The sequence below is a fragment of the Cynocephalus volans genome, chromosome 4 (assembly GCF_027409185.1).
Source record: "Cynocephalus volans isolate mCynVol1 chromosome 4, mCynVol1.pri, whole genome shotgun sequence".
Classification (NCBI taxonomy): Eukaryota; Metazoa; Chordata; class Mammalia; order Dermoptera; family Cynocephalidae; genus Cynocephalus; species Cynocephalus volans.
In genome coordinates, this window is record NC_084463.1 from 145,809,644 (window position 1) to 145,824,665 (window position 15,022).

A 15,022-nucleotide genomic window follows, 5' to 3' on the forward strand; every position below is an offset into this window, starting at 1 on the left:
GATCCACAAAGTCCTATTTCTAGGGATCATATATCCTGGGACATGGGAATACCTTTATTATGTATTAAATCTTCATGATGATATTCACTGTAATTTCACCTGTTACTACTGTTAAAATAAAATTTTCGTAGTAAAATTTAATAAAAAAACACATCTATGTAAATTACTGTTATTTTAGACGCTACGGAGAAGATACAGTATCCATTTCAAAAGAGTAAGTCAGCTAACTTTGAATTTGAAGTGCCCCAAACTATTCCACAAAGAACTGTTCAGCATCTGCCATTATCCACACCTGTTACACCTAATCCCAGGGTAGACTGATTTGCACATGGAGACCTAACTCAAAGACTTCCACGAACACCTGTTATCTAGGGAATATCCAACCGTTTAGTATTCTTGGCTTTGAAAAACCTAAGGCTCATTTGCTTGAGGTTCCAAGATACTTTGAGGCCTGGCTAAAATGACTTAAATCGGGGGGTTGGAATTAGATCCTTCTCCACAAAGTCCAGAATTCAGGTGCCCTGTAGCTACAACTCAGGGCCAAGTTAGCATTTTAGCTGTGTGTATGGGCAGTTCTTGCACAATACTGCAACTTAACAAGGTTTCTCACTCCCATCTTCACAATTTATTTAGGCAAACTGTCAATCAAGATTGATCCAGTTCTGCTTTTTTTAGAGGGTGGGGGGCAATCTGATGTTCCTGAAATCACGTGCTGAGCTGCATTTTCAATTAGATTGGAGAGAAAAAATAATCAAGGTTCAGGATAACACTTTGCATTTCAATACAGAATGCTGTATACTAAGTACATCCTAGCTGCCAGACTCCTCTGTGATCTAAGATTATAATTAAAAATAATAAATAAAACACTTCCTTCCAAAAGATTGAAACTGCATACCCAACCCAAAGCAATAAAGTTACAGTTTTTTAAAAAATACCTTGGACTCTATCATATGAGAAAACACAGCTTGAAGGGATGGAAGCCAGTACATTTGAGCTGATGTTGCTGATCATTTATCAAGTGCATCCTTATGTAAAGAACTTAGGTACAGCCTCAAGGAAATTAGCAGTAATGAGACTGAATCAGACTACAACAGAAAATGATAGCATGAGAGATTTTGGATTCCTTGCCCAATTTTTTCTTCCCTCTTGTAATGAAAAGACCCACTTTCATCAAATAAACAGCCCAGTTCCTCTGCTTATGATAAAAATTAGACAACAAAAATACTTACACGGGACTGGAATTCAAAGAGCAATGATCCACCATCATTTCTGGAAGGAAATCCAACTTAAACGCAGCCATCACCTCACTTTCCCCTTCAGTAGCCAATGATATTAACTTGCTGCACTTGTCTGATCCACAAATACACACAGCTTTAGCTTCCTGGGCCCCACAAAAAACACAAAGTGGAAACAGGAGCTCAGGGAAACCAGCAATAAGTGCCACAGAAAGAGGCAGGACTGGGGAAGGGGCAGGGAAAGGGAGTATTGGATTAAAACGGGGATGTGACCATGTGAAGGGAGGCTCAGCCCGGCACACAATGAAAGTGCTGATGCGCCAGGCTTGTTTTGTGTGATTTTCCCTGGCGAAGCAGTACTAAGTGCACTGTCAGATAAATGGCGTGTCAGATCCATGAAGATAGCAGTAGCTAACAGAGCAGAAGAAACACAAACTTGTTTCACATCCTCCAAACTCCTCCTTGCAAATCAGTTTTTGAGGTCCCCCAAAGCCTGAAACTACCTGAAGCCAAAAAAGCTCACCTCATGTGGTCTGAAATGCTTTTTAAAAAGAATTGAGTTGTTAGCCTTGGTTTTAAACTCAAGTTTCCATGTGCCAAAGACAGCAATGAGCACAATGCTTGGGTCCAAACTAACCTCAGAACAGTCACATAAGGAGGAGTGGTAAGACCATCAGAAGCAGGCCAGAGGCAAGCTCATCAAAGAACTGGCCACCAGAAACTTACTGCTCACATACAACTACCTACACTGGACCGACCTTGCTTTCTTAATGGTATTGAGAGCAAAGTGTGCTATCCAATGGTTCCTCGTCAGGATGAAGAATTTCAAAAATCCTTTATTCAGTAGCATTCATTAGGTAGCATGGGCAAAATTTCTTTACTAACTCTGAATCTTAATTTGCCAGAAAATAAAAACGGAAAAATTAATAGTCTGCCTCTTGATAGTGTTCTTGATAGGAAATGTCTTTTCGGTTCTGTTGATTTTTCTAAAGAAACAAAAAACAAAAGGCAAACAAAAGCCTCCACAGTGATAGTAATAAAAAAAGAACTGGGACCTACCAGGGACAAACACTCAAACATGTAAAAGATGGACAGAGGAATGTAGATTAAGTCTCTTCATTCTCTTTCCTCCTTTAAAATGTTGCTAAAACCAAGACTAATGAAAGCACACATTCAAATTCTATTACGGGTGAGCAGTAGAAATGGATATACTTAGCAATCAAGGCAGATGTGTGCGCCCATTCTCAATTTAGCTCCACATCCCTCCAAACAACAAATGGTGGCATTTCAATATTTAGGCATTGACTCTAAAACTATATCTCTGAAGGCTCCCAAATTTCACAGGCCTTCTTTCTGTTTTTATCAGTAGGGCTGCCTTACCTCAAAGATTTCACTCTTGAAATTTCACCCACGCTCAGTTCACAACACAGGAAACTTTGAAAAAAAGAAGTTATGTTCACCCTGTAAAGAAGTAAACGAATGAACTCCTAAACATATAGTTACTTTAAAAAAAAATGATGAAAGGCAACATGTGATGGCACAGGCCTAAAAGTTCTAGTCTATGTGACAATGGTTGACACCTGTCTGCATCTGATCCAAGAAGGGAGAAACTGTGTCTTCTGTCTAATGTTTAGACATAACCATCCAAAATCTAGAACTGTTAACAGCAGCTAACTCCTCCTCCTATTTTGTCAGAGACTCTCGCTCATTTGATCTACTCCTTTGGTGGGAGAAGTGGCAGGAGCTCTCTTCCATCCTATTAAAAGAAAAGGCAAAAACAAGCTGCAAGTGAAAGGAAACTGTGCAACTGACACACAGTATACAGATTACCCAGCCCTGACAGTCAGTCAAGCAGAAGATTATAGTAACCCTAGCTGGGACTAGTAATGTTACCATTAGGTTTGTCCTAGTTTCTACTATGTACATTAGAGCTGGTAACAAGCCTCTTCCTATGGAAAGCTACCTGGATCAAGGAGTAACTTTGTGAGTCAACAACCAAATTAGATTTTTTAGTTCAAGAATTCCTTTAAAAAGGAATCAATACATTTCAAGGAATCCCATTGGTTACTGCTGTGTTTTTACTATTCAGTAAAAATATATAAATTCTAATATATCTCTATTTTAATCAGAATTACATCTATACCAAAAAGAGTACTTAAATGGAGACTTTACTGAGTTGCCAGGCACTGCCCAGTGTGTGAAAGAATGTGTACTCATTATAATTTTCACCAAGCCAAAGATTGGGAAACACTATTTAGAGTAAGATTTTAAAACCATTTTCTCCCAGTCACGGAACTTTTATTCAAAAGAAGTCTCCAGTCTCTGTACTAGCAAGCAGCCCTCCTCCCTGCAAAAGGAAATCTCTAGAAACCCGATTTATAAAACAATTTAAAAAAAGAAATCAGGGAGTGGAGGGGCCCACAAATTCTCTGTGCCTACACTGCTATTAAAATCCATTTCATGATTTATAAAGCAACAATGCTTTAAAAACCTACAAGATGGAAATGTTATTACATGAAGGAGGGCACTTCTCTTTAGTCAGATCACAAGCATTATCTCAATATAATTAAACTGAACATGCTTGTGAGAAAAGCAAGCACAGAAACTAATCAAAAGTCACTCAATTTTAGAAAAGGATTATAAAGTTGTAGTAATAAAAAAAAATTATGGGAATACAAAAATGCAGACATTAAGACAAAATAAAAAGTAGAATTAAAAGTCAGTTGTTCCCAGAAAACTGCCCATAAGTTTGTTGTTGCTGTTTAATTTCTTTTTTGTGTGTGGTGGCTGGCCAGTACAGGGATCCGAACCTTTTGACCTTGGTGTTGTAACACTGTGCTGTAACCAACTGAGCCAACCCAGCCAGCCTAATTTATTAAATACACACTCCAGGCTTTTCCCCCAAAGGATGTATTAGAAATAAAGAGATGGTGGGGTGGCCAGTTAGCTCATTTGGGAGAACGTGGTGCTGGTAATACCAAGGTCAAGGGTTTGGATCCCCTTACCGGCTAGCCATGAAAAACGAGAGAGGGGAAAAAAAAATTTAAAAGAAAGAGATGACAGGAAGATTATAACCAAGGGTCTGCTGCAAAAGAAGATCTTAACTTTCTCTCTGTCTCTTTTTATCACCTGTTCCTTTCTCTCTGAATTTACTTTCATGGTTTCCTTTTTTCTTGGTTGTCTGTCTGTCTCAGTTTTCTTAGCCTTGAATCTTCTCTACTACTTCTTTAATAAAAAGGCAACCATTCAAAGCCTAATTACATGAAAGTAGGGGTGATTAGCCTGCTGTAACATTAAGAACCTAAATCATTAAAAAATCATCAATAAAGATAAAGGAAATGCTCAAGAGAATAGTGTACCCTGCATTTAGAATATAGGAATGGAATAAAATTAACAGGAAGATGTAAAACTGGATTGGAAGAGAGAAATACTAAAAATCACAGCATTTGTTTTGTCAAAAGGGTGAAAGAGCAAAGAAAATTACAGGTGGGGGGAAAAAGCCTAAGTGGCACATGCAAATGTCTATCTGGACATTAACCAGGGAGTTCGATGACAGATGAACAGATTTTATACACCCACCCTAGTAATCTAAGCATATTTGAAAGGGCAATAATGTGAAGTCTGGTGATATGAGCATAGAGGAGATTAGAGACTACCACTGAATTATAAAAGGGAACCTATGTCATTAAAAATCACCATCTCCCCATACCAGCCAGCGGCCAAAAAGAAAAAAAAAAAAAAAAAGAAAGAAAAATCACCATCAGTCTATAAAAGGAAACTAAAAGTGCAAAAATCTAGGGGATAGTTGTAACCTCAGACTGCTAAGTGGACTGGGTATTTCCCCCCTCAATAGCTGCTGACAGTTAGATGATATAAGGGATACAGAAAAACAGCAAGAAATTAATACCACTTGAAAATAACCAACCACAGTACCTTAAAATTTTAGCTTAAAACCTTTATGGACTTGAATTTCACTTCTAAAATTGAGTACTTCCAATATAATTAGTGGGTCTTCCAGAGCTCCTAACCCAGTATCTTGCATATGCAAAATATGTCGACCCAAACAGGTAATAATCTCTGTGACATCTCACTTTGTGGGAGTTTTTTGTTTCCGTTGTTGCAAAAATGGCACAGTTAAGAATAACTTAAAGCAAACCAAATATCCTTTGTGAGTTTTCAATAAGAGTTTAGACCAGGTAAAAATTTCTGAATTTGGGAGAGGGGGAGAGCTTTAAAGTAAAAAGAAATGGAAATATTGTAAAAAGAAAGAAAAAGTTCTATTTCATATCTAAAATCACTGTACGAATAAAAGAACTAACTTTAATAATTTGTTGTGGGCAAGTTGCTTTGCCTGCAAAATTATCACATATGGTATACTGAGTGGTTATGACAAGGCCAAAGGAAGGAAAACCATCACCTTTTTTGAAAGCTAAAAAGTTGTCCATTTTCCTCCCTCAATCAGTGCCAAAGAGAAGGACTAGCTGAAAGACCTTTTTCTGTGATTAGTGTTCTTAGCAAAAATATAAACTCAGGACTTCCCTTGGAGTTTATTGACTAACCCTGATCTAACAAACAGTCCTGTCAAATTGTGACTACCTTTCAAATAAAGCTATATTTTCAGATCCCAAACTAGTTCTGGAACTTAAGTGTAATTCTTAGTTGGTAACAGTTTACTGTAAGTTTACGCTTTATTTAAGTTCCAGTGCTGATTAAAAAATCAGTATGTTGAACAAATTCTGATTCCAGGAGAGTAATATTATCTGTGTGGAATCCACTAAGTTCCATCCTCATCTTTGTTCTAGTTTAGTTGGGATTTCCTAACTATCAGGTTGAATGGGGGAAAGAAAGGTAACTAACTGGGTAGCTGCGGTGTGTAAAGTATTGCTCCCACCCACCCCCAAACACACACACATACCCACGCTCATTCTCACTGCCACAGCTGTAAGAAGTAGGCAGCAGCTAGTTCTAGTGGGAGATAAGTCTGCCTTGGGAAATAGCTAAGGAGAAAACGTCGAAAGAGAGAGCAAGAAAATATTTCTATCTTCCTAGGAACAGACATTTTGCAAATTATATCCCATATTATAGAAAAGAAGCCATCCCCTTTCTGAAAGCAACTTTTTCACATCTGCACAGCAGGCCTCATGCAAAAAGTTTAAAAAGATGGCCATGGAACACACCCATCCAGCAATCAGCGCCTACCTGTAGCTTTACACTTCCCTCTCTGGACTATGTCTTCACTCTAAAATATCAAGGAAAGAAAAATAAGTGGGCCATGCCTACTCTCCTCATGACTCCAGATAAGTAGTTTCTTTCCAAAAAAAAAGCCCCTCTGTCACCATAGCAGAAGATAAAACAGAAGTACTCCTCCCCTTCCCATTTTTAAGTACACAACACCTTAAAGATAAATTTCATTTAATACCTCAAAGCTAATTTATAAACACCATCAACTTAAAAGACAGGGAACTAAAGTACTAAAAGGCTTATAAGAAGCTTGCCCGGGGCCGAGCCTGTGGCGCACTTGGTAGAGTGCTGCGCTGGCAGCGCCGGCGACGCTCTTGCCGCGGGTTCGGATCCTATATAGGACTGACCGGTGCACTCACTGGCTGAGTGCCGGTCACGAAAAAACGACAAAAAAAAAAAAAAAAAAAGAAGCTTGCCCCAAAATGTCACAACAAATAGCAAAACAATGAGTAGGATTTATGAGGCTGAATTTCAGTATATTTAGATCACCAAGACAATTTATTTTTATTATTATTATTTTTTTTTTAATATAAAGATGACTGGTAAGGGGATCTTAACCCTTGACTTGGTGGTGTCAGCACCACGCTCACCCAATGAGCTAACCGGCCATCCCTATATGGGATCTGAACCCATGGCCTTGATGTTATCAGCACCACACTCTCCTAAGTGAGCCATGGGTCAGCCCCAAAACAATCATTTTTAACATCTGTTTTTGGACTGAAGATGACAAAAAATCTAAAGGCTGTATAATTCTTTTAGCAATTAAGGATCATGTTATTAATGTGAAGATGCCACGCTATTTCCCCAAAACAACATTCTTTAATAGGTAGGTACCAGGCATAAAACTCTTCAAGAGCAACCAAGTTCCTGCCTCTGTAAATGCATCTTGGTGGCTTCACGTGGTGGTGAACCACTGAAACCAAAAAAACTCAGAAGATAGGGAAGTAACTGAAGGTAAAAGCAAACAGAGAAACCACAAAACCAAATGTTTTATTTTTAAACATTATCGAATAATGTTGCAAGTAAAAATCCACTGTATGAAGCTGCCCAAATTTCTACAAACTTCCATTTACAACTCCTGCCAGTTGTACTTTGGTCTGGCCCTAGCTACAGAGAACTACTCAAAGTCATCAAGGACAATGTCTACATTGGAAAGTACAAGAATTCTGCAAGGCAAAGCCAGACCCAGAACTAACTAATGAGATACTTACACTGTGCCTATCCTCCCTGAAGACAAAGATGTTTTTTAACTGGCATAAAGTAGGTGGCTCCAGTATTTAATTTGACTTCTCACATGGATCTAATTAGTTTCCAATTTTGCTAGTGATACTTCCAATAATTTTAAGGCAAAATGTATACTACCTGTAAAGGTCAATACTAGGTGTCAACTTGGTTAGATGAAGGAATGCTGAGAAACCTGGTAAAGCTATTTTTTAGGTGTGTCCGTGTGAGTGTTTCCAGCAGAGATTAGTATGACAGTCTGAGTGGACAAGGTGGGAAAGACCCTCCCGCAATGTAGGTGGGAACCATCCAATCCGCTGGGGGGCCAGAAAGAACAAAAGACAGAGGAAAGAGGTGAAGCTCTCTCTCAGTCTGCTGGAGCTGGGATACACTCTTCTCTCCTGTCCATGGACATCAGAGCTTGAGACTCTGGCTTTTGGGTTCCAGGACTTACACCAAGGAAACCATTAGCTTCCCTGGTTTTGAGGCCTTTGGACTTGGATTGAGCCACGCCACTGGTATCCAGCTTATAGTCACGTGAGCTAATTCCCCTAAGTCCCTCTCACATAATTATAACATATCCTATTGATTCTGTCTCTCTGGAGAACCCTGACGAATACACTAACAAAAAAACTTCTAAAAGCATTTGCTTGGATCTGCCTATACCATCAAAAGTTAAAAGGAAAGGAATTTCCATTTATTAAGTTCACAATACTTCACCCAATCCTGTATCACTCTCACATTTACGGGGGGAACTCCTCTAAGGATTCAGATGCTACGGAAGATAGTCTGTAGGTGTTTCTCAGTAGGTGCTGCAGATGGGAGTCTAACTCCACAGCACATGGTCTACCTCTGAGAAATGTGACCATAATCTAGGAGGTACCAACTTTTATTGACTTGTTATGTCTTGAGAGGGCTCTGGAGTAGTGGTTACCTTGGTGGGTAGGGAGCAAGTTAAATTTCTACTTACTAGTGTTGTTCTGGAAGATATAAAGGGCAAAGAAAAGGCAAGGGGCCCACGTTTCCCAAAATGTTGTATGGAACAGTTTAAGGAAACACTACTGTTATGTGACTGGTTTTTACAGGCATCCCTTCCTCTACTCTGTGAGAGCAGACTCAGATTGCGTGCTAGTCAGGGAATCACTAGGATACAGACAGCAAAAGGGAGACCTGGGGCTGTTCAGAAAGGCCAATAAATAGTGGGTCTTCAAAAAGTTCTTGGAGAGATTCATTTTTTAAAAATTGGTTATGAATTTTCATGGGGTACAAAGCTGACCATCACCACCTGTGCCCAAGATGTGATGGCCAGATCAATACTATCAGCATGCCCATTACCACAAACTGCGATTATACCCCATGTCCTCATATAATTTTTTAATTCTATTTTTCCATAAACTTTATGAAGCACCTGTGTATGAAAGGGTGAAGGACACATATCTAGGTCCTAGAGAACACAGCAGCCTGAGGGAGCTAGGAATCCCCTAACTGCCTAGCCAAAAGAAAGAGAAAAATGAACTCCTTTTTAAAAAATACACATAAATAGGATATTAATCATCCTACTCCTAAGCCACTGAAAGACGTTTTAATGGAAAACTCAAACACAAACTAAAAAAATGAGTAACATGGTATTCCTCCACACAGGCCCTTGTCACCTGGAGGACAGTGGGTAATCCAATACAGAAAAAGGTATTTTCTTTAAAAGCTCTGTCTCCCGGTTTTGCCTTTCCTACCTTCTGTTGCTTATTCTGTAAGAAAACAGAAAGGCTTTGGGGAGAAAGGAAAGCTGAATGGAAACTAAAAGGCTTAGGTTTGAGGTTTTTTACATCTTTCCTTTAATTTCTGTGGGGAACCAAACTGAGGAAGCCTGAACTACATTATATTTGTGCTGTTATTTCCTTGGACCGCCATAGATGTCTGTTTCTATTAACATTATCTCCACCTTTCTCTATCACCATGCAGGGACCAGGTGGCATAAAGGCAGTTCCAAAGACAGGTAAAAGAACTAAGAAGAGAGAATTATATTAAGTGAAACAAGTCAGGCACAGAAAGAGAAATACCACATGTTCTCACTTATTGGTGGGAGCTAAAAATTAATATATAAATTCACACACACACACACAAAAAAAACCGGGGGGGGGGGAGGGAGAGAAGATATAACAACCACAATTACTTGAAGTTAATACAAGCAAACAGAGGGGACATCAGTGGGGGGAGGGAGGAGGGGGGGAGGTTTTGGTGAGGGGCAACAATAATCAGCCACAATGTATATTGACAAAATAAAATTTTAAAAAAATTTTTTAAAAAGAGGGAATTTGCAACACAGCCTCTCTCTAGAAAAAAAAAAAAAGAACTAAGAAGGAAAAGGAGAACCAAAAAGGTTGGGAAGTGGGGAGGATGGTGAGAAGGATGAAGGGCAAGCTAGCTAAGAATAACAAACAGTATTATCTGCTTCTGATAAATGTTAGGATGTTTAAAATATGACCTCAAATGAAGCTTTAAAATTGTACTTCACTGATCAAAAGCTCTCAGGTATCCTGTACACCCTCCTTACAGTAGGCAAGGTCATGAACCCTTTTTTATTTCTCAGAGTTTTCTGCTGGCCTGTATAGCTTGCATGCTGAGTAAATGACAAAACACTGTCCTTCCCAGGAAAATGGCCACTGACTCAGTCAACATCAGCAGCTCTTACGTAGCATGCATTGGATCACAAACTCCAGAGACAGAGCTGGTGGTACAGTGATGCTCAATGACCTACATAAGTCCTGAACCCCATGCCCTTGGCCTCATTAGCAAAATTCATTGTTACTAACAATTGCTAGTAAGCGCACTCAATAATTCCTTTAAAAACTTTTGTGATATGAGAAAGGGAGCTAATGAAGAATTTAACTATCCAGATTAGAGGTTTTCAAATGTTTTTAAAAGCACAAGTGTTTTTCCCCTAAACATGGAAGTGAGGATGTTCAGGTTGAAGACAGACAGAGGAGGGCAAGGCAGGCCCAGGTGTTGGTTCCTGGCCCTCAGGATACCCTTCCAGTCTCCTGGGAACATGAAAACTAGCCTGGATAATTAATTCAAAACAATAGATAATTCGCCGATTTTATATCTGGTTTTGAGATCAACAGTTTTTTGAACAGCAGATTTTTCTATCTTTAGCATCAATGAATTTAAGATACCATCAATGGGAATAAACGTGCATTCTCGAATTGATGGACTGTAAGTATTTAAAGTTTGTAAACCCTTAACACCTAAAAGTAGGGAGAAATTTCCAGAAATTTGCAAAGTGACAATAAACAAACCTCACATTTTTTGGGCATTTACTGTATGCCATTCCCTGTTTTGATGTGGTATATTTAATCCTCATACCTATCCTATCTCCATTTTTCAGATGAGAAAAGACACAAAGAGATGAAGTAAGTCCTTCAAGATCACAGGGAATTGAGATATAAAGCCAGGCAGTCTGCCTGTTGGTTAAAAGGCTGCTTCATATTAAAAACTGTCTCCAAGGAAGCTCATGCACATAAACCACAGAAAAAACTCTTTACATGCTGAGGGCCATAAAATTGAGTGAGTGAGTGAGTGAGTGAGTGAGTGAGTGAGTGAGTAAGTAAGTAAGTAAGTAAGTAAGAGAGAAAGAGAGAGAGAGAGAAAGAGAGAGAGAGAGAAAGAAAGAAAGAAAGAAAGAAAGAAAGAAAGAAAGAAAGAAAGAAAGAAAGAAAGAAAGAAAGAAAGAAAGAAAGAAAAGAAAGAAAGAAAAGAAAGAAAGAAAGAAAAGAAAGAAAGAAAAGAAAGAAAGAAAGAAAGAAAAGAAAGAAAGAAAGAAAGAAAGAAAAGAAAGAAAGGAAAGAAAGAAAGAAAGAAAGAAAGAAAGAAAGAAAAGAAAAAAAGGAAAGAAAGAAAGAAAGAAAGAAAGAAAGAAAGAAAGAAAGAAAGAAAGAAAGAAAGAAAGAAAGAAAGAAAGAAAGAAATGGATACCCAGAATACAATCAAATCACTGTACAAACTTTTAACTGGAAGAGGAAATAGACAAATAATAGAAATTACTTGGGAAAAGCGTACTCTTTTAAAAATGTTGTTACCTTTTAGCCTGCTTGCAATGCCCTCAACTTCCTTCTTTTTCTTCCTATTATATGGCTGGCTCAATAAGAAGCCTGGGCTCTCTGCTTCGAAAAACTGCATGGTCACCCACCACTTTACTCTAGAAAGCCAAACAATCAGATGAAAGGATCAACTAGGAAGCATTCCTGGCTAGCCCACTTCATCATGATGCAAAATTTCACCAGGGACTGGTGCTAAAATCCAGCAGACTTTGGCTGGTGTAGCCAATCTACCTATTCTTTTCGGGAACCTTTAGCAGGGGGAATCGTAGTTGCCATCAGATTCTAACCTAGGATCCTGGGCACATATATCACAATTAATAGTGTATTAAATGACATAAAATGTGTAAAAGCACTCAGCAACAAATAGGTGAGCCCAAGAATGAATGACCCTAGAGAAACTATTTAGTCACCATTTTGCTTATCTGTAAAATGGGGATGAAAAAGTGGATCAAAAAGGTACCCTAAACCACATAATAAATTCCCTTCTTTCTAATCCCATCACTCCCAGAGCATCCCCTTACACTGTAATAAATTACGCTGTGCTAGAATAGTCTAGGTCCTGTACCGCACCAGGCTTAATTCTGACTTGTTTGATCAACAGGGATAAAACTTTAACACTTTACCTGTGGGCAAAAAAATCCCCCTTTCTTTCCTTGTGACACTCGCTCTTCAGCTACTCAGCTGGCTTATTTCCATCATCAGGCTCCAGTTTGGGGCTTCTGACTCTTTATTGACTAATGAGTCATCTATGCGTGTCCTCTCCATGACCCTAGTACGAAGTTTATAAACAGATCTTAATCTCATCTCCTTCTCCACACTGGCCAGTATGCTCATCCTTTCTGTAGTGGCAACAAGTTTTTTCCCAGCTTTTTAATATTGTGGTTAAAAAACAAACACATAACACAACATAACAAAATTTGCCACCTTAATCACTTTTAAGTATATTCACATGATACGGCAACAATTTGTGTGTGTGCGTGGCAGCTGGCCGATTTTTAAAACATCACTCTTTGTTCAGGATTCTTAACCTGGTACCCTCAGACCTCTTCCGAGTCGGGGGAGGCCTATGAACTCTATGCTACTTTACGTTAAACTGTGTGAAGATGAACATGTGAGGTTTCCTGAAGAATCCACAGCTTTCACCATATTCTCTAAAGGGTTTACCACCACTATTAGAATCATCCCCTTTGACTCCCTCCTATTCCTTAGAGGATAGGACTAAATTAATTTAGACTACCACTAAATCAGCTGAAAGTATAATTATATTTTCTCCAAACATTTTAAACAGTCACCTATTTCAGTTCCTACCACATATGTGATACACTTGGGAGAAACTTAATTTCAAGCTCATTACTAAATTTTTGTTAATGAAATATATTTTAACTGTTACCATTCTGTAAATTTTGTAAATTAGTAACAAGTCCCTCCTTCTCTTTTATAATTATATCTCCAGAACACCTGGAATAAAGATAACACATACTGAACCTTCAATTACTGAAATGAATCCCCCAGTTTATCTAATATAATTTGTAAGGTTTCCATGAATGTTTTATTAAATTGAGACATCTCTACCCATAAATATTTGCACTTTCTGGCAAACAAATAAAAAAAAAAAGACCCCCCTCTTTTTAAACAGAAGTAATATTTACTCACTAAGTATTCATTCTGCTTTAATTTTTCCATTTCTTTCCACAACTTAAATTATTTAGTTTTTACATAAAGCCACATTTTGGTTTTTTCCTACCAGGATTTTTTTCTATGCTTATATTAAAATGCACACACACACATAATCAAATTCAATACCATACTGTATACACTACTGCATAACTTTTTTTCACTTAATTGATTATAAACATTTTCTTACGAACAGCCTCTATTTAAGGATCAGAGTCAGAATTGGCCTAAAGCTTGATTTTGCCAACAGCATCCTTACCTATATGTCACAACCAATAAATATAACATCTATTTCACAAATCCTCTGAAATTGTACAAAAAGGTGGTTCACTAAAGTTGAATGAGGATAGGTAAACTGGGCTCTTTATTCTTCTTCCTCTTTAATGTGTTATCTCATCTCCTGTTCAGTTATATGATCTTTCCATACATATGCACCTAAACAAGAGGACATCTCATCAACTGAGAGGCACACAGATGAGGCAGCCAGAGAATGCAAAATACATTTTTTAAGTCTCTTTTCCTAATTCCTCCCTAAATGCCCACACTCTTAAAGTACTTCCCAAATCCCCATTAAGTATTCCCTCTCTCCTCCCCATAAAGCTCCCTACTGGGGTGAAGGTAGGGGGGAGAAGGGAAGGAATCTCATTCCTTCTACAGCTCCTCCTGTTTCCTTCCTACAGCAGCACTGTCAGTAATGGGCAACAAATTGCTGAATGTAGTAGTACCAGTTTACATATGGTAGCTAAGCTAATATGCGGCTTTCTCCAGGCAGAATTACTAACGCTTCTACATCTTTCTAGTTTGAACCCAGTATTCCAGGCACATCAGTGTTAAGTACTCGCCTGGTGGCTTCTACCTTCAAAAGGCACAGGAAACATGCACAAAAGTCACAGGAGGCAAAGGTTCCCTCACTCTGGGTGGAAGAAGGGGGGACTCTGAAGCCACAAAGGGGGACTAGCTGCAGGGACTGTGACACCAGACGAAGCACCTAATCCAAACACCAGGGCTCAGTCATTGGACTTTTCCATAATATTCATGTATCACTTGCTCAAATTTGGCATGGTCTAAGGCCACCAGTACCTCCTTCGTTTCACTGCCCTGCCATAAGGCCAAATCTTTCTCATCTAGTGAGTCACTACTGTTCCTCTCTCCAACTGCATTTTGATTTCAGCCCACTTGTGCAGCTCATCAGGACTGCACCATATGTTAGTACCATGTAGGCAGAATGTGACTAATTTTTTTCTCACTGTCAGAGTTACTTTTTAAATTACCTTATAATCTTGATGTCTTTGAAGAGTCATTATAATACATAACCTTCTGGAAATGGCTTTAAAATTATTTTTCTGAGTGCTCAAATGAAATTCTTCAGCATTTTCACTCTCATTTTTCAGATGAGGGAACTAAAGTGAAGAGAATGGATTAAGTGACCCAGGTTCCACACCAGCCACTGGGACTTTGACTTTCTTGAGTCACAGTGCTATATTTGGTAAACTAAGGCACAGTTTGTACAATGCTTTTTATTGGGAAACTCAAAATATTATTTTGCTTTTATTT

The 15,022-nt window shown here is 38.5% G+C and overlaps 1 protein-coding gene across 17 annotated transcripts in view; it reads right to left on the bottom strand.

Annotated features, from left to right (window-relative positions):
* The window catches only part of CELF1 (CUGBP Elav-like family member 1), a 65,008-nt gene that overhangs the window by 24,964 nt on the left and 25,022 nt on the right, over nt 1–15,022 (bottom strand). For 10 of the 17 annotated variants that reach the window (XM_063092958.1, XM_063092957.1, XM_063092953.1 and 7 more), the window contains exons 2-4: nt 6,435–6,474; nt 2,616–2,696; nt 1,230–1,381 (exon numbers count right to left, since the gene is read on the bottom strand). The exons of 2 other annotated variants lie outside the window; for them this stretch is intronic. In XM_063092958.1, the coding sequence (XP_062949028.1) occupies nt 1,230–1,300 (71 nt within the window). In that variant the 5' untranslated portion in view covers nt 1,301–1,381; nt 2,616–2,696; nt 6,435–6,474. Of the gene's footprint in view, nt 1–1,229; nt 1,382–2,615; nt 2,697–6,434; nt 6,475–11,773; nt 11,821–15,022 lie in introns of those variants that run through there. 5 more of the 17 variants (XM_063092946.1, XM_063092947.1, XM_063092960.1 and 2 more) reach the window with 5 other exon arrangements.